Source organism: Antechinus flavipes, chromosome 2 (genome assembly GCF_016432865.1).
Source record: "Antechinus flavipes isolate AdamAnt ecotype Samford, QLD, Australia chromosome 2, AdamAnt_v2, whole genome shotgun sequence".
In the NCBI taxonomy this organism is placed as follows: domain Eukaryota; kingdom Metazoa; phylum Chordata; class Mammalia; order Dasyuromorphia; family Dasyuridae; genus Antechinus; species Antechinus flavipes.
This window is the reverse complement of record NC_067399.1, coordinates 443,207,225-443,232,376: the sequence shown is the minus strand read 5'-3', so window position 1 is coordinate 443,232,376 and position 25,152 is coordinate 443,207,225. Positions and strand designations below refer to the sequence as shown.

The following is a 25,152-nucleotide window of genomic DNA, read 5'->3' as shown; positions in this document are numbered from 1 at the left end:
GGAATCCTTACTGTCACCATTTTATTGACTCATGTCCACTAGGTCACAGGACTGTAAGTTTAGACCAGAAGGGATCCTAAGGTCATTTAACTTGACCTTCTCATTTTAAAGATGAAGAAACTAATGTCTAGAGAAATCATGACTTGTCTAAGATCACAAAAGAGATTTGAAACCAGATTTTTTTTATTACAAATCCAGTGTTTTCTCCTTGCTATTAGCTGTTTTTCCTATGAATTACATTTTCAAGCTTTCCCCATCCTGTACTTGGAGGTTTGATACTTTGAAGACAAACACAAAAAATGTACACTTATTAAATTTTATCTACTTCTACAAGGTCACTTAGACACATTCACCCACATTACACTCTGTTCTTATCACTGCTCTCTTCCTGTTTAGCACTGAGAGCTATCTACAACCTAGAATGATGGGTGAGGCAATAGTCAGCTTGGGAATGTATATAGGAGAGGGAGTGATATTATGCTGAAAAATATTACCTTGTTGAATAACTCCAAGCTCATCCTGAGAGCTTAATAAAGATCATATTATAAAAAGGACATTGGATATGCCACCAGAGGGCTTGAGTTAATGATAATAACAAGCACTTTAGGAGGCAGCTAGGAGAAACTCTAAAGAGCATTATCTGGAGCCAAAAAGAGCCAAGTTTAAATCCAACCTTGGAGACTTAGAAGATGTGTGATGATGGCCAAGTCATTTATCCTCCATTTACATTTTTCCACTAAAGAAGGAAATAGCAAACTACTCCAGAATCTTTGCCAAGAAAAGTCCATGGATAGTAGTGAAGTGCTATGATCCACAAGGTCACTAAGAGTCATACGCAACTAAATAATAACAGCACTTGCATAGCACTTTGAGATATGATCTCATTTGATTTTCCCAACAGTCTACTAAAACAGATGCTATTAGCTCCCTTTTATAGATAAGTAAACTGAGTCAAACGAAGAGTGACTTGTCCAGTATTACATAACTAGTTAATGGCTGAAGCTGAATTTGAACTCAGATCCTCCTGACTCAGTGTTCTATTCCATTTCACCACCTTGTGGCTAATTCTGTTTCATCTTCCTTCCTGTGTGAACACGGACAAATCCTATCATCACTTGGGCTTTGATTTCCTCCTATGTACAATTCAAGCCTGTATAATTTCTGAGATCCTCTCTAGTTCTAAATCTCAGCTCCTATGGAAATGTTTTAAAAGGGAAGCATACTAACAAATTCTCACACACATATTAAAACATCATCATCATTATTATTATTGACATTAAGTAAATTTTTCCTCCTATTGAAAGTCAGTGGGAATATAGGAAGAAACAAAAAATGTTTTTTTTTTTTCCTTTAATGATCCCAAGAGAATATATTACAACATACCTAACAATAGCTAATTCTGGTTTGGGAAGGTCTGCTGATGGCAGATTTGTTTTTTTCTTGGAAGTCAGTGTTTGGTTTGACTGTTAGAGCCACTGCCAGGAGCAATGATATTAGACACTTCTCACAGCAGCCAAGGGAAGACTCCCCGTGGACTGATGGCATGTAAAAAGACTTGAGTCTAATCTCCTTTTCCCTGGGAATGAGGGTCAGGGTATAGATGGGCAGTTGACTAGACAGATGTGAAGGGCATACCTTTCTTAGGGCCTGCTCATGTGCAAAGGCTCCAAAAGCTATAAGATAAAAAGCAGCTATAGGGAATAGGGAGATTGTCTCAATAGCTCTTCTTCTGCCTTGGTCATTTTCACTATAATCTCACCCTTCCCCGTAACAGAAAGGCTCAAATTATTTGCATGTCTGTTCATCCTGACAATCACGACTTTACAAACACTTATTAAATTATTTATTACGTGCAAGACACTGGGCTGGGCCAGGAAACCCAAATACAAAACAAGAAAACGGGACCTGCTTCCAAAGGGACTTCTGTTTTTATTGGCCAGAATAGGGAGGGAGGGATAGAGTTATGCAAAATAACTTCAGAGTGGAAACAACACTACTAATTGGAGGTAGATTCAGAAAAGCCTCTTAGAGAAAAAGATCTGTGCTTTCAAGGAAACTAAGTGGCAGATAGATGACTCAGTCAGGAAGATCTGAGTTTAAATCCAGTCCCAGGCACACACTAGCTGTGTCACATAGCCTTAGTTTCTCCATCTGTAAAATGAGCTGGATAAGGAAATAGAAAACCACTCTAGTATCTTTGCCCAAAAAATCCTAAATGGGATGCATAGAATCAGGCATGACAAAAATGACTGAATATAAACACAAATAAAGTAATCTATGAGGCAAAGTAAGAAGGAAGTACATTTCAGATGCAGCAGCCTCTTTATACAAAGGTGGGAGATGGAATGTCTTGGATAGGCAAAAACTTTCTGGCAGTTCAAACAGAATGGAGACTGTGTGAAAGGAGATGATATTAGATAAGACAGGAAAGTAATAGGGAACCAGATATTGAGGGGCTTCAACTGTGAGGAAGAGAGTTGTTTTTATTCTAGAGGCTTAAAGAGTCAGTGAAGATTTTTGAATGATGGAGGGCAAGTGTGAACTGGTCAGATCTGCTTTTTAGAAATATTGATTTGGCAGCTATATGGATGATGAAATATTCTTTTAAGTTCTTGTGTTTTACAAAAAAGTTTCTTAAAATCATGGAAAACTAAAAAGAACTAGTTTGTGGGAAAATCTGTGTAATTTAAGCATAAAAATCATTCTACAGTTTAAGTAAAATGTATCACCTTCTGAGGGGACAAATTTATTTTTATTTTCCCTAATTAACGTGACAGAACCACACTGACATAAATACGCCCTGCTTGCTATTCATGAGTGATGTGTTTTTTCTCTAATTCAATAAAATAAAACAAAGCAAACATCCATTTCATTGTACTCTCTTTCCTAAGATCTTCCCGTACCTACTGTTCTCCAGCTGGATACATTTCTATTTATTGGGCCATGACGGCGTTCATTAACTTTAAGCATTTATAATTGTGATACACAAGGATTGATGTGCAGTTTCTAAGCCTAAAACCCCAATAAAACCACACAAAGCAGGTGATCTAAGATGCCTGCTATCTCCAGACGCCACAGGAAATGAAAACGGATGCTAACATATTCTTTGAAAATATAACAATATAAATCAAGGGACAAAGAAACAAACCCATGGCAAAACAGATTCAGCCTTCACTCACATGCAGAGAAATAAAAAGGACAATTCACACCTCTATAGGCCTTTAAAGTTTACAAAGTACTTCCTCATGGCTCCATGGAGTAGGCCATAGAACAATTTTTGCCTCCATATCACTTATTGGGAAGTTCAGGATCAGGCTTTTCTAGGGTCACATGACTAAGAAATGTCTGAGCCAGCATTTGAACACATCCTCAGGTTCCTGATTCTCAGTCCTGGGTAATTTTTGCTATATATATATATACAGACAGATGCAGCTTCTACATTCAAAGTCACACTTCGTCCAGATATACAAGACAGAAATCAAAGAACATCAGACTTCAAAGACTTCAGGTTTAAAGCTGAAAGAGACATTACAGGTGAGCTAGTCCAGCTAGGTGGTGCCAAAGTGCACAGAGTGTCAGGTCTGAAGTTAGGCAAATATCTTCCTGACTTCAAATCTGGTCTCAGACATTTATTGGCTGTGTGACCCTAAGCAAGTCACTTAATCTTGTTGCCTCAGTTTCCTCATCTGTAAAATGAGCTGGAGGGAGGTTAGGAATAACAAACTATTTCAGCATCTTTGCAAGAAAACCTCCTCCGAGGTGGGGTCACAAAGCAATGGACACGACTGAAACAACTAAACTACAAGAAGTCCAACTGTACTTTTACAAATGAGGAAATCAAGAGCCAGAGAGTTTAACTCACTTAACCTGGTATCACATATCTAATAAGCAGCAGAGGTCCTACTCATCTCTCTTCCCCTTAAAGTATGCTATTATGAGAACATGTGTTGGATGGATAAGTCCTATTGCTGGACAGATATACATGCCAGACATGATTCCATGTACATGCTCACCAGCATTCCAAACATATTTAGCCGGAATACAGCAAGAATAAGCAGAACATATTAAGTAAGACCAGCAGATCTGGAAGCACTGGAGATGAGGATGCTTAGTGTGGTTGCTTATTATCAATGAAGATTTATCACGCAACTCTAGGTTCATCTGAGGAAGAAGTTAGCGCCCATGTCCATCCAGAAGCTTAGAGCAATAAAGATCTTTTTGGCTTTTTGGATTGATCCAGCAGCAAGTAGACCATACCTTGTGGATCAATCCATCAAGAAAGCATAATTCTGGTCTTGTCAAAATAGACTTTCTTTAAAATCCTCAATTCCAATGAGGGCTATGGGTCCCTCTCTATTTTTTTCATACATAAACTAAGATTGCGACACACATGGGAGAGTAATTTGATGATCCGATGTCAGTTTGGAAGAAAATCTCCTGCAGACCTCAGAAATTTGCCCTTGGCCTGTGATGCCATGTTTGATTCTTCTGCCATTCTATCAGGAGCATGTATATCTTAAGGATAAGGCCCTTTGTTCACCACAGAGTGGATGCTGAGATGAACAATCAAAGCTCACATTGCTAAAGTGTTCTACTTGTAGAAGGAGGATCTCCTGAAACCAACCCAGTGAACAGGCAGTGCCAGGATTATAATATCCATCTTTACAAATGAGGAATATAAGCCTCAGAGATGAAGCCACTTGTTCAGGGCCATGGACCTGGCAAATGACACTACCAGAATCCAGATTAATTTCTACTGACATCAAACGAAATGATCTTCTTGTTACATGACATTGCCTTCATAAGACATGGTCCCTGTGCTCAAATAACTTCGATTGTCAGGGAGACAAGTCATGAGTAAGTGTGAGGAACTGAAATAAAAGGTAGGATCCTAGAGTAGGGCCAGAGCTAGAAAATACCTCAGAGGCTAATCAATTCGACTTTCCTGTTGTACAGATGATGAAATTGAGGTTCAGAGTTGCTAAGTGAGTTCTCAAAAATCATTTTAGTGGTGAGGTTTGAGGCTTCTGACTCCTCTGATTCCAGAGCCAGTACTATGCCCATATACTATACTATACTCCCTAGAACATGGCAGTCACCATAAGAGAAGCACACAATGTGACTGGAGTTTAAACCAAGGAAAGATCACTTTCAGAGCAGGAGGAAGTGGTGGTAGTCAAGAACAACTTCATGAAAGAAGATAAGCACACTGATCAATTGAAAGATTGGATAGATGGCACAGCAGATAGAGCACCAAGCTTGGAAGCTGGAAGACTCATCTTCATGCGTTTAGATCCTTCCTGATACTTATTAGCTATGTGATCTTAGGCAAGTCACTTAACTCAGTTTTCCTATATATGCATAATGAGCTGGAAAAGGAAATGACAAACCAGTCCAGTGTCTTTGCCAAGAAAAACCCAAAATGGGGATTATGAAGAGTTGGACACAACTAAAATGACTGAACAACAACAGCCTAGAGGAAAGAAAACAGAGCAGGTATTATAGCTATTTTTAAATATCTAAAGGGCTGACATGTGGAAGAAACATTAATTCTGTTTGGCCCGGAGGGTAGAACCAGGACCAATTGCAAGGAGTCCGATTTAAGATTGATGTAGAGAACTAACAATTAGAATTTCAGACAGAAGTTGGATGATTTCTTGTCAGCTATTGTGGAGTTTTTTTTTTTTTTCTATATTGGTATGTTTATGGCTTGAAATAATTAGCTACCGATATCCTCTCCAATTCTCAAATGCCATAATTATATAGGTGGCAATAGAAATTAAAGAAAAGGAAGAGGAAAGAAGATGACAAAGTGAAAAAAGAAGAGGAAGGGGAAGGTCAGTGAGGAAAGGAAAAGAAAAGGGGAAGAAGAAGAGGAGGGAAGAAAAAATTGGGAGTCTTTGGCCAAGAAAAAAGAGGATTCAAAGATAGGGGGACTGGGATAATTGCACTTGAAAGATCTGTTGAGAAGATAAAATTATTGCTATTTTTGTAACTGAATACAAGTATTCATATACTCATCTTCTGTAGGCCTGTTATTATTGATGTTATTATTAATAGAGTTCTGGTCTTAGACTAAGAAGATCTAGGTATGAATTCTATCTCAGTCATTTACTAGCTGTGTGACTATCTATCTCATTTATAAAATGGGAACAACTCTAGCAACTACCTCACATAGCTTGTAGGAAAGTAAAATGAGATTCTATATATATGTATACACATATATACACATAAACTTGATAAAAGCTCAATGAACATATGAATGTGAGCTATTAAGTCATCTTATCTATTCTCTCTTTCCCCTATCTTAGAGAAAAAGCTGTTATTACTCTTTTTAAGGTACTTATAACCTTGATCCCTATCCATTACTCTATCAATTATTCTCTTTTTCCAGGTTCTGCTTCCTAATGTTTGTGTCTTCCCTCTGAGAATATCTCTAATTTATTATTTGTTTGCCCCATTATACCGCAAGCTCCTTGAGAACCCGAAGCCATTATTACCTTTTGGTATGCCCCACTCTCCAATGTTTAGCACATGATAGTTGGTTAATAAACGCCTGTATGTTTGACTTGTTACTAACTTGTCTGGTGCAGGTGCATCTTGATTTGAATTGACTTCCTTCTTTCCTTTCCTATTTGCCTATAGATACCCTTAGGTTTCTTGTACCCTAAAAAAGACTCCTTTTTATTTTAATGTTTTCTAAAGTTATTGCCCTGTCTCATAATCTCCCATGTAGTCACAGCCAAATTTCTCCAATGAATAATTCGACCTCACAGCCTCCATTTCCTCACCACCTTACCACTCAAACATTCCCTCTCTTCCATCTATTTGATTTTCTTCTCATTGCTCTCTACTGAAATTTCTGTCTCTGAGGTCACTGATGATCTAAGTTGTGTGATTTTTTCTTAGGATTCATCCTTTTTGAATTTTCTGTAACATCTGGAGTTAAATGACTTGCTCAGGGTTACTCAACTAGCTGGTAAGTGTCTCAAGGCAAATTTGAACTCAGGTCCTCCTGATTCCAGGACACCTAATTGTGTCCCTCTCCCCTCAATCCCATTCTTCTTAATATTCTCTCTTCCCATGACTGCTGTGACTGCTCTCTCTCATGGTTCCTCTGTTTCACCTCTAAAGGCTCCTTCATTTTCTCCATTTCCAGCTTTTCTTTCCCTTTATTTCTTTGATGTAAATACATGTGTCCATAATGCTTTACTTTGTAAAGCTCTGTCTTCTCATTTCTCCAGTGTCTCTTTTGGTGATCTCATCTTTTCCAATACTATGAATGATTGTTTGGAAAACAGAACCTTCTTAGATGTCTTTATTCCACTTCTTTTATGTCTGTTCATAACCATAAGATAGATGAACAGTTGCTTTTCTTTTTACATATGGTTGTCTGCTAAATCCTTTATCTAAAAAACACTGTGGGGGTTTTAATGGTCTACAGGTTTAATATGAGTTAAGGGTGTCATGTAGATTTCAGAAAAGCTAATGTGACCTTAGGCTATACTGCAAAAAAAATCAGAGGCTCAAATGAAGAATATAAATGAAGAAGATCTCCCTATCTCCAGACATTAGCTAGACGATAATGACTAGTTTTACATGACATATTTTTGGAGAGACATTTACAAGAATAGTGAAATGCTTGGAAAGAAAAGGAGGCTTAGGGATGTGAGAGTTCTTTTCAGACCTTCCTAACAACTAGAGCTATTCAACAACAGAGTAGGTTTTATCTTAAAGTTATGAGTTGTATCCCAGGAAGTAATCAAACATACATTAATGATATTGAGGTTTTGTGTTTCCAGAGTTATGACTTATCATCATTTTTAGACTCTATTTCCTAATTTCTGACTACATCAGAATTTCTGTGCTAAATTAATACCATACGTGGTACCCTGAATGACAGAAACACTCATGACCACCTATGAGTCAAATCTCTTTCCTTATTCATCTGTGGAAAAGCAAAATATCTCCCAGGGGAAAAGATCCTTTAGGTAATGAAATACATTTAAATCCCAGCCTTTGGTAAAGAATGCCATGTATATTCTTATCTGCATAAATACTTTTATCCTGTGCCTCAGGAAAGAGGCAAGGGAGAAATACTGATCCCTGCCAACCGCATCAGTCTTCTTGAGAAGGAGCTATAACTATATCACAAAAAGCATATGTTTAGACTCAAACTAGACAATTCAGAAAGCACTAATCAAGCATTTCTATCACTGAACTTTTAGTCTAGTCTTCAAATGTTCATCTACTACTGTCATAATCTGGGCAGTCAATTCCCCCTACCACCTTGAAATATTCTTCTGTTTTCATGACTATTTACCAATGGATTTTTCTATGACTATTTACCAGTGGATTTCTTTCTTTGCTCTTTTCCCTTTTCAGTATCTCTGTTAAGGGTTTGTTTTATCTGTTTGGTTGTATAAGTGAAAGGATATCTTTCAGTTACACAGCCTCAAAAAATCTCCATATTTTCCTGATTGGTTCTGGTATTCATGGATGCTACAGAAAGAGCTTTCGTTTCAAAAATCTTGATATAAATGCCAACATGAAACCCAATATCAATTAGAAGATAAAGTACAAAAATATGTAATAGGAAAAGATGTGCTACTGGAATTTTATGGCTTTGTGTTTACTGAAATATTATAGTTAGGATAAATTATCCTTTTGAATTTCTATTCTTAATATTTTAACAAAGATAAAAAATTAATGATAATGCCTTTCCTCTGAAAATATCCTCTCTGTATATGTGTACATGTGTATGTGTGTGTGTATGTATATATGTCTAAATATGTATGTGTATATATGTGTATTTTGTGTATGTATGTGCATACATGTATATATTATATAACTGTTTGTATGTTGTTTCCCCCAATCAATTGTGAGCTCTTTAAGGGCAGGGAGTTTCTTTTACTGGGGAATGGTACTCATTCCATTGAGTACTCAGCCCAATGGTAAATAGTTGGTGCTTAATATATATATATATATATGGTCCGACATGATCTTGCTTCCAAAAGTTATGACAGTGGAAGTTTCTACTATGGGGAAAACTCATAAAAGCACAGGGGGCTAATTTATAGTTACTATCTTGGAAGGGATCATAGAAAGAAAGAGAAAATAGGATTCTAGAGATAGGAAAGAAGCTAAAATTTTCTATTAAAATGCTATGATTTTCAAAATGAGAAAGCTAAGGCCCAGAAAAGGGAAAAGAGGCAGTGCTGGGATTTGAGCTTCTACTGTAAATCCAATGTTCTTTCCGCTGTGCCTTATTGTTTCCCTCCATCTTTTAGCTTCCACAGGACCATTACTTAAAAGAAGTTGGACTGCATATGAAAGAAACCAGTCTATTGTCAATTCACAGCATTACTCATAAACTTTTAAAAGACCTACATTTTTTTTCTTTTTATGACTGACCCTCATTAACATCTCTATCTCCTATCTCTGACATTGGTAGGTATTGTAGGATTAATAAAATTTATGTAACTGATAAATACAGATAGGCTGATAGATCAAATGAGATAGTCTATGTAAAGCACTCTGCAAATTTAAACATACACACACACACACATAAACGTCAGGCATTCTATCCTATTTTATTCAAACACTGGCGTCAATCTCCAAGGAAGAGTCAGATCTTAAATTCTTCCAGGGTTCAGCAGGGCTGGGTGTTTGATGGCTGTTGGGCTTTTCACAGCCCCTGTGGGAAGTAGGATAGTAAAATAAAAGAGCTGTAGGTTATATCTCTGTCACTAACTTGCCAGGTGTTCTTGGGCAAATTCCTTCCCTATTCTGAACTTCAGCTTTTCTCTCTCTAAATGAGGGAATTGAACTATACAATTGCTTTTTTCAATATTCAGTTCAAATCCCATTTTCTTCAAGAGACCTTTCTCAGTCCTTTCAGCTGCTAGTGCCTTCTCTCTGAGAGTATTTTCCATGTACCCTGTGCGCATCCTGTACTATTTCCTTGTTTGTGTATTGTTTCAACCATTAGAATGTAAGCTTCTTGAGGACAGGCCACACATATTTTTCTTTCTTCTTCTTCGTGTGTGTGTATGTGTCCAATGATTAGCACTGTTCCTTGGTCATGGGAGGTACTTAATAAATGTTTATTGCCTGTCTGACATATAATAAGTTCTTTAAAAATGCTTATTGACTGACTCACTAAGGACCCTTCCATTTAGCTCTTAGTCAAAGATCCTTCGGTTGCATATGCATGGTGTTTGATGATAGCCATTTTCATGTCCAGGGGGTGGGTGGGCAGCATAAAGAGAGGAAACATTTTCTGACTCTGGGATATGGCCGTGGAGAATAACACATATTGCTGCGGAGGAGAGGCAGCGTCATACATCACGGAGAAAGAGCTCTCTAAAGGGAGCTAACTCTAAGATGGCAGAAACAAAAGCAGGGAATAAACGATGAAAGTGTATTTCAAAAGTAAAAGAAAAACAACAAACAAGACAAACGGTGAAAGCTGCTGGCAGCCTAAGAAAACACAGGTTCACATGGAAAATAATCCTCGTTGGGAGGGGATGGGAACTCCTGCCGCACCACACAAGGCATGCTGAAGAAAAGCCGGCCCCAGCTAGGTACTTACAAGTAATAGGAGTAGGAATATGCATTTCTTCTATATATTGATGGGCAGTCAGATGAAGAAAATGTCCAAAAGGGGGAGAAAGAAAACAAACAAACAATAATTAGACTTTGATGAAATCATGTTCCTTAGAAATGTACACAGTATTTTACCATCCCTAACATGAATGAAGTACCGCATTCTCTTGGAGTCCCTCTGGGAATCTCGAGTCAGCACTCTTTGAATCTCTTCCCCAAAATGCAGCTAGACAAAGAGTTGTGAGAGAGGAAGAAGGCCTTTAAATCTAGAATTAGGTCATGGAGATTCTAGTTCCAGATCTGCCACTAATTTGCATTGGGAATTCAGGTAAGTCTCTCTTTTCTGTGTCTCAATTTCCTCATCTGTAAAATGGGAATGTTGTACAGTAGCTACAATTCCTTTCAGTTCTGATGTAGAATGTTCTAAGGTCCGTTCTTGCTCTGATAAACTATGCTCTAAGAACTAAATGTTCTTCCATATCTAGCACCATACAATTCTAATGGAACATCACTATTAACTGTAGTTCATCTTTAGGACTCTTTCCCTGAACCTTTGTGACAGGATTATTCTTATAGCAGTACTTTAGTTCTGTGGATTCTATCTTTCTCTCTCTAATTCTCATGTTTTCCAGTTTCATACTCTTTTTCTTCCTCTAACTGATTATATTGGCTTAATAGAATTTGTCACTGAGGAAAAATAACATCATTGTTTCTCCTGCTAGGTCCCAAGTAAGATCACAATGTTATTGTGCAACTCTATTGGAAAATAGCTCTTCCTTATTCCCTAATGAGATGACTTCATTTAAACTTCCTTCCCTATAAGGCAAGCCTGCTTTGTATTAATTCCTTTGAGGTAAAGAGAAAATGACCTTTGAATAACCTTCATCTCAAAAGGGAAAACTAAGCTGCTGCTTCTGGAGTTTGGGGAATGAAAACCCCCATTTTGTTGGGAAATGCATACACAAGTTCCATGGTGTCTTTGGATCTCAGCATAGGAAAGGCCATCAAGATACCCTCAAGCCTAAAACCTTCCCTTCACAGGTGAAGAAGCCAAAGAATAAAACAGAATATTATTTGTGCAGTGGATTAGTGGCAGAACTGGGACTAGAATCCAAATTCTCTGACGAGGTCCAGGGCTAATTAGTCACTAGTTAATTCAGCATTCTACTTTTAGTTGGCAGATTGTTTTTTGACCTTGAGATGTTCTATTTGAAACTGAGATTGATCCAGTTAAGATGAATCCAGTTGACTTTAAATATCAATAACCATGATATCCCCATATAGCATATGGGGTTAGAATGGTATATATTACACTAAGAACAAAGGCAAAGAATCTACTAAACAAAATCGTCCATTTGTTTATGAAAAAAGAAGTACAATTTTACATATAACCAACTACATACATGACAGGTACTACACCAGACACTGGGGATACCGAGATACAAAACGTCATAATTGTTCTTGCCTTTGAGTTTTCACAAACACTTGGCAGCAATGGGAGAATGGGAATGCATTCATGTAGCTAAGGAAATATTACAAATTAAATAAAATAGATATACAGGGGGCAAAGTGCGAGCAGTTTGTGAGGATTAGAACACTACTGCTAGAGGATCACATGTTTGAGCTGAGTCTTAAAAGGTAAGAAGTATCGTCTACGAGGTTGAGATGAAGGAATTTATTCATTCCAGATATAGAAGAGATAGGCTGTATAAAGATTCTTCAAACTGGCATTCAAAATATTTTTTAAATAGTGCCAGGTCTCCCTCTTCTCTTTTATCTTCTATCCTTCTAGTGCTCTGCCCAAATAGTCCTTAAATAGGTCTCACTCTTCTATCATGATGGGGCTCCACTGTTTCCTCACTTGGAATGCCCTAATTTACTGTTGTTAAATCTCTCTCCATCTTTTCCATCCTGTAAGGCTCAGTTGAAACTCTAGTTTCCTTCAAAACACAATTCCAATATTACCTTTTGGAGCCTTTTCTGATTTGCTAATGCTAATGCCTTCCTCCCTAAAATCCCTCTCCCTCTTTTTGCATTGGTTGTATATGTTACCTTTCTCAATAGAAAATATAACTTGCTATAGAATAGGGACTTTTCCATTTTTTCTTTATTTTCTAAGTGGATAGCACAGTGCCTGGCAAATACAAGACCTTTAATGAATGCTTGTTGATTGGCTGATTAAAATGTCACCTCCTCCAAGAAGATATCTGTGAATCTTCCTTTTAGGAAATGATCTCTTCCTCCTTGTCATTCACATGACACAGTGTCTATGCTTCCCTTGTCATGTTCAGACATGTATTATGGTTATCTCTGCACCTGTCATCTTGCCAAGTAGAATGCAAGCTCCTTGAAGACAGGGATCATGCTTATTCATCACTGTACCTCCTTCAGTCCCTAACACAGTTTCCTAAGGAGAGCAGGTGCTCAGGAAACGTTTGTGAGATTTAATTGAATGCAAGAGGTCTTGCCGACGCTGGGTGAGCAGAACTTGGTTGCCACCTGTTTCTAACACAGATTTTCTGCAGAGGGAGCAATCAGGCCACCGCCCTGTTGGCAAACGTTTCTCCCAGAAATGTGTCCATTCTGCCAAACTTGTTAAAGTGGGGGCACATGGAGGACTCTCAGCAGAGGGCAGACGACAGGATGTTTTCAGTTTAATCTGGAAAAATTATTTTTGCCAGATGGAGGCAAGAAAATGAGCATCCAAAGACGCAGCACTAAGTGATTAAGCTTATCCTGCCAATCCCAGATAACAAAACCACAGATGGGAATGAGCACCGACCTCTCAGAGACGCCCACATCCCAAACAGACATAGACATCCCAAATATGTCCAGACCCCAAACACATCTCTCTATGCCCACAGTACATACAGTTATGTCAGACACACATGGTGATCCCCAACAGAATACCCCAACCACAGAGATGAATGATCTAAAACATACGAATACACTAGGTCCCCAAAACAAATACCCAGGGTCACAGAGATCCAGAGCTAGAAGGAACCTTAGAGGCCATCTTTTTTTAAACATATGAGGAAGGAATTTAATGACTTGCTCAAGGTCACATATTCCATAAAGAGGGAATGCTTTTGTAGCATATCCCACACTTGCCCCAAGGACACAAGAGCCCTGGCTTTGGAATCAGAGGATTGGGTGGATTCACATGTCATCCTTGATGCTTTTTACCTGTGTGGTCTTGACCCAGCCATTTAATATCTCTAGACCCCAGTTTCCTCATCTGGAAAAAATGGGTTTGGATTAGATGGATCCTGAGGGTTCTACTGGCTCTAGAACTACTATCCTATGGCTCATATCCATGCCACAAATATATTACAAAACATTCTACCTCCCCAAACATATGCTGACCCCTCCTAATATTCAATGATTTTTCCCAAATATTTCAACTCCCAAGTCATACCTATTACTCTGACCTACTATACTCTAAAATATATCTGTACCCCCAATAACATTCCAAAGAGCCCTCCTAGAAACTTGCAGTTATAACTCATACCTCAAACCCATCTTGATACTCTAAATATATATCAATTCCCTCCAAACACACACATACGCACACATATACACACATACACATACACACAAACAGATATCTTAAAAGAACTTTCTTAGTTAAAATAAAAGCTGTTGCCAGATAATTTTATGACATCAGTTATGATAAGACTTAAAATTCTTGTAGCTTTTCTTTTGTTAGTGATAAATAAATTCTAAGTATTAAAATGTTCGAAATTAGGAACTAAGAACTTTGATATTTCAAAGTTAGGGCAGAGTCAATAACATCAAAAAGAGAAAAGTTTTTTTTTTTCTTTTTTGGATTCCTCAACATTCCCATTCTGATGACAAACGACAGCTTCATTCTGGGTATGCCATAGGCTGTGTAGTTGATCTGTCACTTGCATTTTTTCAGCCTTTTTGAAGAAAAGGTAAAAATCTTATCTATGCATTCCCTTAACAAGAGACCTAAAATAGCTTATCACCTAAAGTCAAAGAACAACCACAGGTAGATCACACTATTTAAAGTTTTTGTTGGATGACTGAACATTAGGGAAAAACAGGGATGCACTCCATATGTAGGCTGACTCCAGTACTTAGAAACAGCCATGTCCAGGACTTAGTGCCTGAAACATAAAAGTCACTTAATGTTTACTGATGGACTGACTACCTGAACCCACACAGATACAGCTGTGTGATCTTGGCAGTTAGATCCTGACTGACTGACAATCATTAGAAACTCAGAGGCCTCATTAATGTCAGAGAGAAAGCATTTTTCACAAAGTTGCTGAGTGACCAGAACTTTTTTTTTTTTACTCTAATTAGGTGAGCCTTGTGAACTCTTTTTTCTAAGTTCAAAAGTGAAGATATCAAAGTTATCATGATTAATTTCTACTTGTGTTTCTTTTGGTTCTTAACTCAGTTCAGAGGATGTCAGGAGTTTGCCAAAGTGAAGTGAATTGAGTTTTTGGTAGAGAATAGTCCAAGTTAATTTTCAAAGATGCCAGATCACAGAGTAGGGGAAGGAGGAGGAGACTCTTGCACTCTCCTCCTGGTCAATGCCCACTATATCTGACAGGTACAAACAAAGGTTTGGAGAATATTTCAGACTCCCAAATATTCCCAGTCCCAGACTAGAAGGCTTGCGCCTGCTGTGGGCTCCAAAAAAATGAGTTGGGAGTTGGAGGTGGGGATGGGCAGACTAGGTATCATCTGCCTATAACATGCAGAGCAAGGCTAGTGAGCCAAGACTGATCTGGGAATTACCAGCAGCCTGCAAAGATGCCCTGGACTTTAAGTAAACATCTTTTTGGTACACTGTAATACATTGCAGGGAGTTGCACTTGAGAGCAAACCAAGTAGAATTTCTGGTAGAGTTTCCCAAGTTTTTCAAGGGCAAATTTGAACTAAGAAGAATAACAACCCTGAATAAATGAAGTCTCTGTGTGACCATGGACTAATAACTTTATGCCTTTGGGCCTCAAGTTCCTCTTCCATAAAACAGGGATAGTAAAATTATCACAGGGTTGATGTGAGAAAAGTGCTTTGTAAACTTTAAGGAGCTATAGAAAAGCAAATTGTTACCAAGAAAGAGAAGAAAAGAGAGAGAGGAGAGGAACAGAAAGAAGAACAGAGAGAATGAAGTGAGAAAAAATAGTGAAAGGAAAAGAAGAAGAGGATAAGGAACAAAAAGAACTTTTATAAAGCTCCTACTATGTGCCAGGCACAGTGTTAAGCACTTTACAAATACCTCATTTGATCACAACATTATCATTTCCACTTTATAATTAAGAAAACTGAGAAAGATAGAAGCAGAGTGACATGGCCAAGATCACACAGTGAATGTGTGATATATTCCTGATCATGGGCCTAAAGCTCTATCAGTGGATAGATCAATGTCATCCACTAAATGATTAATGTTGTATCAATGTTCCCTTTTGTAGCTAAAAAGTCACACACTTCATTTGTCTTTAAGAGTGATCTCAGATTACTCTACAGGCTCTCAGACATCTGTGACATTGGTTAATCAGGTTTCAAAATGACCCATATTGAGAGGATCACATATGAATCACCAGTGACTACAGAACAGATGATCTGAAAGGCCAAGAAAGGTTTATCTTTTAATATTCCCATGGGGGAATCAAATGTCCTAATTTTGTAGAGAGGAAAACTGAGGTCTAGACCTGTATCATGAAGCTAGAAAAGCAGCAGAGTTGAATCAGAGCCTTACCCATTGGCTCTCCTCAAGGGATCCTCCATAGCCCACAAAGGTTTCCACTGAATAGTGAGCTTTACTCATCAAGTGACCTTTAGGTAGGTTATTTAACTTCTCTGAATTACAGTTTCTGCTATAAATATAATTTATCTGGCATATACAGTCTCTTTCCTCCTTTCCCCTCAATAGAAACTAAAACTTGCATTTTATTTCATATTAAAGGAAAAAATAAGAACTTGAGCTATAATTTTATCATTATAGGAAGCTCCTATGTTGAGCACTCCTTCCAACACAAGTGGGAACCTCTTCTGCATTTATAGTCATAGAGAGTTGAGAAGGTAAATGACTTGCTTAGGGTCATCCAGCCAGTATTTCAGAAATAGAAATTGAACCTAGGGTAGTTTTTCTATCCACTAGTCACACTGCTTCTTACTTCAATTAATATTTGCTATTGATAGTTTGCCCAGTAAAAATGGATAGTTGTGGGACCAAATGAATGACCTGGGCAACTATTCTTGAGGCTTTAAATTTATTTGTTAAATATTAACATATTTATTGTCATTATAAATATATATATATTATACATATTAAATATATATATATGAAATTGCTATAAAAAAAAAACCTAACTACTTTCTGTCTTGGAGTTTACAGGATCAAATGAATGACCTGAGTAACTATTCTTTAGGCCTGCCAAGAATGCTGTCAACTTCAATTTTGGGCTCTGTGATCTCCAGAACAACACTTATATGGTACATCCAAAAGCACAAGGTGGCTGTCATCTTAAGCAAGTCACATCTCTCCTTTGAAATTTATATTCATATTGACAAAATGAAAGTATGGAGTAGATAATCTTTCTAAAGTCCTTTGAGCTCTAAACTGTATGATCCAGAGATTGTGTGGTGATCTGATCAATTTCTTTATAATGGATAACTAATCTTGCTAGGAAAATGATCCAGTTGTGAAAATCAGTGCAAGGCAGATTTTCACTTGAATGAGAAAATGAAAAAGAAATGAAATTTTAAAAATGAAAATTAAAAAACCACAACAACCCAAACTTCCTAATAATCAGTGCTGTCTAATGAAATGAGATGTCCCATAAGGGCATAAACTTTAATCACTGCAAGTCTTCACACAGAGGCTGAACCAGCACACATAGAGTAAGCTTGCAGAAAAAACACATTCTTTAGACAAGGGCTTGAAACAGATGGGTCCCATGGTCCCTACCTACTCTGAGTTTCCAGATTCATGAACTGAATGGCTATCTGAGCTGAGCCAAGTAGAAATGAGCTGTCGGATCCCTAATTATCAGGAAGCTTACCTTCTCTTGATCGTGAGCATGGCACCCAGGAGGATAATGACAAACATCAGGAGCCCGGCGATCACTCCGGCCATTTTCACTGTATTATCCACCTGTTTCTCAGGTTCCACAGCATTGGAATTCTGTGTGGATGCTCCTTCAAAGGAGGGGAGGGGGGAAAGACAGACAGTTTGTAAATAATGCTTATGAGTGATGTGCAAGCATCTTGAAACATACCAAGGTAAAGATATTTGACACTTTAGAATGGATAAAATGATCCATCAGGCTGTAGCCCATCTAAAGAGGTCTCCACCAAATGCTCTCTAAGACTATCCTAGAGCAGAGGTTTTGGGCTATATATGGCCCATAACACTCCCAAGCATGGCTCAAACCAGATTAAAATGTAATTGTGAAGCATTAACAAAATAAAAACACAACAAAACATAGGTAACACTGTATTTTAAAATTAAGAAAATATATGGCCAGCATATGAGCAGGGATTCTTATATACAGTTTAATAGACCCTGTTTCCATGTAGTATGACCCCAGAACCAGAGGGTATGGATCTTACTATAGGAAAATATCTGATATGGGGGCAGTAGTCTGGAGACTTGGCTTGTAATTTAAATGAAGGTACAATCTCTCTTTTTTAAATGTAAAGTTATGATTCTACTATTACTAAGTTTTGTGACCAAATTATTTTACCTGAGCATAATTTTATGATCTGTAAAATGGGGATAACACAAATACTTGACCCAGTTCTGCCAAAATATTGTAATAAGAATTAAATGAGAAAGTCTTTTGGAAATCCTGTAAAGCATGGGGCTGCTATTGTTATCATTGCTATTATTACTGTCATTTTATTGTATTTTTGACTCGGACCTGTGATTTCACTGCCAGTAAGGAAACTCCTTCCAATATATAATGGTAACAAATCGGCAGTTTATGCTCTTAGAGAGTTTTCTGGGAACACTGCAGTATTAACTGACTTGCCCAGGTTTACAGGATTGTTACATATCTAAGAAACAGCATAGCATATTGAGTAAAATATTAGTGTAGATTCAGCAAGATCTGGATTCAAATTCTACCCCTGACATTTACTAGCTGTATGACCCTGGACAAGCCACTTGATCATATGTCTGTTTTGGGTAACTCCTTCAGAGGTAATAAGCTATAGATATGTTCAAGCTCCATTAGTGGAGGGAATTCACAAGGAAAGAATATTTCTTGCTGATGAAATCTTTGATCTCTCCCATACAGGTATGATACATATATTTCTTGTTATAGAACCATAATTGGCATTTTTGCCCAAGAAAAAAGGCTAAATTGATATGGTGGGAAAAGCACTGGATTAGGGATTGAGAGAATAAACTCTCTCCTTCAAGGTTCTACCAGCAAGTAGATGTGTTCCCTAGCAAGGTACCTTTGTTTGCTTCATTATAAATAGGTATGACTAGATGACTTCTATGATCCCTTTCAGAATTAATGTTTCATGATTCTATGATTTTAACTAGAAAGAAACATAAAGCTGACAGATTTGGGCTAATAGATTGAGAAACACTGTAGGATCTGTGTGTATTCCTCAACCTCCACGACTTATAAGGAAACATCTGAGATGTCCTTCCCTTTTCCAAAAGGAACTTGGATTAAGCCAGGGGAGTGTGGACAGAGGTATTGACCAAACTGAGGATGACTTGATGTGAGACAAGTAGGTAGTCCAGAGAAAAGAGGACTGAACCTAGTGTAAAAAACTCTTAAGTTCAAATCCAGCCTCATACACTTACTAGATGAATGACCTTTCTCTGCCTCAGTTTCCTCAGCTGTAAAATGTTGATACGAATATTTCTCTTCCAGGTCTGTTGTGAGGTTCAAATGAGATTTTTGTAAGGCACTTAGCTTAAAATACGTGCTTAAAATAAATAAATTCTCATGTCATTTCTTTCTTTCCTGGTGGTCAGAGCAAGAAGAGCTAAAATCTTTTTGGACTCAATCCCATATACAAAGACAAGAAAGCTGCTACAATCTGTGCTTCAAAGACCTTTAGAAATCCCTTCCCTTCTAACTCACCTTTGACTTACTTAAACTGCAGCCTGAACTTAAAATAGAATTCTGGGCTCATCCCTGAGCAAAGGGTTTCAGATGGTTGCGTCCTGTCAGTTCCATTATTCACTAGCTGGGTGACCTTGGGGAAGCTGTCAACCAACAGTGTAGGCTTAGTTTCCTTTATTGGCAAAATGGCTCGAGTTGAGCAAATGCCTTAAGAACTTCAGGAAACTAGAGTATCTTTAGTGTATCTTAGATGCCCACTTTTGACTCCTAGGCAGGCCATTTTCTTGGATTTCAAATGAAGTTCTGTTACAAATATGTAAATAAATAAGGTGATTATGATGATGGAGTGGTGGAAACAAAAGTACTGATTTTAATTTCTGATCACTGTGAAAAAATGGGACATCTCCCCCTTAAAAATTCAGGTAGGGATCCACTGGCAAAACTCCTTACTGACTTTCAGTACTAGTCACTAAGAGTTACAGTTGAACTTGGGGCTTTTAAGCTTTTTGTCAAACAAAACAACAAATAGATTCTTCATTTTGATTTTCTATATTGATGCTGGAAGCAGGAATTTGTAGTAGATTTATTTTGATTTGTTCTGTTTCTGCTTTCTATATTCACAAACTGTATTACTTTCAAAGCCTTGATATGAAAGTATCGCTTTATTCTATCAAGAATATGAACCAGTTCCATTCTTTACTAATGGGTTATCTAGTGATTTTGTCCCAAGGGAGTATGCTTTAGAAACTAAGTGAATTTAGGGTTGACTTGCTTATGCCATAGAAAGGCTATATGATAGCTAAGTAGTGTAGTAACTAGAGCACCCATCCTAGAGTTAGGGAGGCCCAAGTTCAAATTTGATTTCAGACACTTACTGGGCAAGTCACAACTTCTGTTTACTTTAGTTTCCTCATCTGAACAACAGAGATGATAATCGTATTGACCTCTCAAGGTTGTTGTAAAGATCAAATAAGAAAAAATTGTAAAGTACTTAGGACAGCACCTGGTATAATATAAACTCTCTATAAATATTAACTACTATTATTACAACAGTGATAAAATTCTCATAATTAAGAAATCTGGGTTCAAATCTTGTCCTACCATTTACTAGATGTATGGGCTCAAATACTTTCCTTTAGCTTTTTGGATTTTTGATATCTTCTTCATAGGGGGAAAACATTTTTGGGTAAAATTTGTATTTCTGTTTGAGTATGTTTCCAGTGTTCTGGGAATTCACTTCCAAATGAGATTAAAAAAAAAAAAAACCTGATTCCTGAAAAAATGGGAATATTCTATTTCCCTATCCTAGGTTCTATCCAGCTCTCCTCAGGAACTAATCCAAGGCCTGGTACTCTATCCACTCCAAAATCCCTTCTTATTCTAATGTTCTATGATACATTACCTCTACTCCATTCCTATCTCCCCCATATAGTGACAATGCCCTTGAAATCACCCTGGGCTCTATTAGATGACCTTTAACAGTATCTTGTTAAAATCAGGCTTCTATGTTACTTGAAGGCTTCCTCCACAGACTCATCCCTTCCCTTTCCATCTACCCTTTATGCATAGTCTTCTTTTGTTAGAATATAAACTTCATGAGGCTAGAGATTGTCTGACTTATTTGTATTTGCATTCATAGCTCTTAGAATAGTATTTGGCACACAATAACCACTTAACAATTGTTCTATCTGTCTTCTGTCTAGTGAGTACAATGGTACCAGGAGCTTGCAAGCACTTAAAATGTAGTTTTTTTCTTATAGCATGTGAATGGAAGGACAGGAACAGTTTTCAATATAGCATCTTTAACTTCACTAATGTAGAAATGGTTTTTATCAACCTTACATCTGTATAACTTAATAGAACTAATAAAAAAAAATTGGCAACAAGGGAGTAATGATTCAATCTCAAGGTGCTGTCACTGGCTATAGCCCTAGTCTTCAGTTTTAAGTTCAGAGAATTTTCCCTGTAAATATGAGCAATAAAAAAATAGGAGTCATAGATAAAGAACCTTTAATTGCAATTGATAAAATCAAGTAAATTTCCCTGGATACATACTTCACTAGCTTCTGATAATTACTGAAAGTAAAGAAAAGGAACCAGCTGTTTGAGACACAATGCCTTAAGTAAAGCTCTTGGAGTCCCACAGTCAATTCTCCCTTAACCAAGGACATATTATCCCATGTGGCTTAACTGAAGCAAATCTTGCTTTCAAGTTGGACAGTTCACCCCCTAATCTACTTAATTACCTTCTTTGTAGATATCCCTCCTTCTTTCCATTTTTACTTTTCTGTTGCACCCAGTAGGGGAGATCATTGAAATCTAAGTACCAACTTACCACCATCTAGTCTCCACAGGAGGTTTCAAGGACAGCAACTCTGTTTAAGATCATGCTTTGTATATTCTGCTGGGAGGAGCTAGGCAGAGCTCAGGATGAAAAAAAAAAAAAAAAAAAACCTGGATATTGTCATTTCCTCTCCCCACCAGGAATCAGGTCTTATTTTTTTAATCTTGTTGGAAATGAATTCCCAGACTGCTGGACATACATTCAAAAAGAAGTGTAAAAGCTACACAAAATCCAAATGATTTAGGGATTATCTACCCTTGTGAATTGTTTATACTTCTGCTTTATCATAGCACTTAAGGTGCTGACAGATTATGGAGGCACATAAGAATTGTTAACCTAAGTCAGACCCATAGTCCATCTGCCCCAGGATTTGGTTTAACATGATGACTAGAAATATTAACAAAGTCCCAGGCCATCAGAACATGGGGCTACCCTTCAGTCCTGAGAGAAGTACGTGTAAGATAAGAGAACACTATTTCACATGAGTAAGAAACCAAAGCACTAAGCCTCCACCATCATCTTTACTCCAAATGAGGTTTCAAGAATAATCAACTTTGCTTAGGATGATACTACACTTTTTGTTTTAAACAGTTGAATGTCCAACAGATATAGCTCATAATGAAACCACATGGAAGGCTTCTAAATCAATCATTTGTTAAGCACTAGTCTAGTGTTATTAAATACTTGTACTAGGCACTAGGGATACAGAGATAAAAATGACACACTTCCTATACTCATATTTCTAAGTAGTAAGTAGAACAAGTAATAATTTACTTGACTTAAATCATCATGCTGAAGAAATATCTTTGAACCAAAACTTCAGTTTTATTCAATACCAAATGTCTAGAAAATCCTGCCACTAGCTAAGGCTTTTCAAGGGTAATAATCCCAATTCTATGTGGGGATCATTTGCAACGATAAAGCTCACTGTATAAGTCTGATATTTTTCTACTTACACTTGAAATCCTAGTGCTTTGGGATTATTTAAATTACTCCATAAACTCTAGCAAAAGAAATATCCAGTAATACTGAGGAACCAGTTGTGTGGTATAGAAAGAAAAAAGCTGCATTTTTAATCTGAGAATGTGGTTTCAATCTCAGTTTTGGGATTAGTTTAGGGCAGATAGATGGCACAGTCGATATAGTTCTGGGACAGGAGTCAGGAAGACTCATTTTCTTGATCTGTCTGGCTTCAGATACTAATTAGCTGTGTGACTGGGCAAATCACTTCACCCCATTTGTCTCATTTTCCTCACCTGTAAGATGATCTGGAAAAGGAAATGGCAAACTACTCCAGTATCTTTGCCAAGAGAACTTCAAAATGGGTCATGAGGATACAGACATGACTGAAATAAGTGAACAATGACCCTAGTGACATTGGACAAGCTACCTAACCTGTTCCTAACTCGGTTTATGCATGTATAAAATAGAAAGTCTCTTATGAACTCTGATCAATGCAATGACTAACCACAATTCCATATGAATGATAAAGAATGCTATCCATCTCCTAGTAGAGAGTTAATGGACTCAAGATACAGAATGAGGCATTTATTTTTAAACAAAATCAATATAGAAATTTGGACTTAGTCTATTTGTTATAAGAACTTTGTATTTTCTTTTTTTAAGGGAGAGGATGGGGAGATTAAAGAAGGATAGGAATAACATAGCTAAATTTTTAAAAAAGTAATAAAAGCGATCTTTTCCCCTAAAAATACAGAGACAAAAACAGAACAAAGACCTGAAAGATGGTCAGATAAGCAGGTCAGTTTTGTAAACCATAAATTGAAATAATTATATACTTTAAAAAGAAATGTAAGCTGTAAATACATAATACAGACCTGTAGTTTCTGTTTTACTATGTGTATACAAAGAACCATTCTAGTTGGCATTTGTTAAGTTCAGAGTAAATACAGATATTAGTCTTAGCAGAAGGAAGGAAGGAAGGAAGAAAGAATGGAAGGAAGGAGAAAAGGAAGGTAGAAAAAAGGAAGGAAGGCTGGAGAAAAGAAAGGATAGAAGAGAGGGAGGGAGGGTGATAGGAAGGAAGAAAAGAGGAAGGGAGAGAAAGAAAGGAAGTTGAAAAAGAAGAAGAAAACGAAGGAGGAAGGGAAGGGAATAGTTAAAGAAAGGAAAAGATGCCATGAGAAGAAGAAAGAAAGGAGCAAGGGAAGGATAAAGCAAAGAAAAGAAGGAAGGAAAAAAGGGAAGGAGGAAGGAGGTTAGATAGATCACTTTTAAGGTTCCTTAAAGAACCTTAGATTTAAAGCTATGATCTTGTAAATCAGATCCTCTTTCTTGTCTTGGAACTGAGGTAACCAAAAAGTCTTTAAAAGAGGAATACCATTTATGGATTATTTGAAAATACCATGGACATTCAAGCAAAAGTTTTTTTTTCCTCCCAGCTTGACTTGTAATTCAAAGAGCTATCTTTACCAGTATATCTGTCTTTACTGAGTAAATTTAATGTGATTTAAAAATCATGTTTCTGTAAATTGGGTGATCTTAAATGAGCCAGATAGGATATCTATTTAACAGAACCTTATGTATTAAAATCTTGTTGAAATGAAAATCATATTCCATTCCCTCAAAAAAATGACATGTTTTACAAATCTAGTTTTTCTTTTTTGCATAAGAGATCTCAAAGTATTTTGGAGCCCTCTTATGTCAGTAGCATACATTCCAAAGTGAAATTCTTGACTGCTACCAAAAAATCTTTTGTTGTTTTTTTAGTTCATCTATTATTGGTAGAATTGTGTTTATGGCCATCTATTCTCAGTGAGAGTTTCTCTTAGTCAGGTGACACAATTTGGGGTTCTATCTGAGGCTGGCATTAGCACCCATGGGTTTGTGAGCAAGATGGGTCAGGTTTTGGTGCTGTTCAATCTGGGATTAGGCCTCTGTTTAGGGCCATTACAACAAATAACAAAAAGTGTATATTCATTTAGCACTTTAAGTCTTGCAAAGTTCATTACTTGCATTAGTTCACTGAACAGTCCTGTGAGATTAAGGCTATTATTATCCCTATTTTACAGATGAGGAAATTGAGGTTTAGAAAAGTAATTTTACTCTGTGTCACAAATTTAGGTATTTAATGTTTGGAAGAATTACACATGTTTAACATGTATTGGA

The 25,152-nt window shown here is 37.2% G+C and overlaps 1 protein-coding gene across 9 annotated transcripts in view; it reads right to left on the bottom strand.

Annotated features, from left to right (window-relative positions):
* PTPRT (protein tyrosine phosphatase receptor type T) overlaps window positions 1-25,152 on the bottom strand; it is a 1,291,476-nt gene that overhangs the window by 153,961 nt on the left and 1,112,363 nt on the right. For 5 of the 9 annotated variants that reach the window (XM_051979271.1, XM_051979273.1, XM_051979272.1 and 2 more), the window contains 2 exons: window positions 17,652-17,787; window positions 10,595-10,624 (listed from right to left, as the gene is read on the bottom strand). In XM_051979271.1, the coding sequence (XP_051835231.1) occupies window positions 10,595-10,624; window positions 17,652-17,787 (166 nt within the window). The remainder of the gene's footprint in view (window positions 1-10,594; window positions 10,625-17,651; window positions 17,788-25,152) is intronic. The other 4 variants (XM_051979274.1, XM_051979276.1, XM_051979279.1 and 1 more) reach the window with 1 other exon arrangement.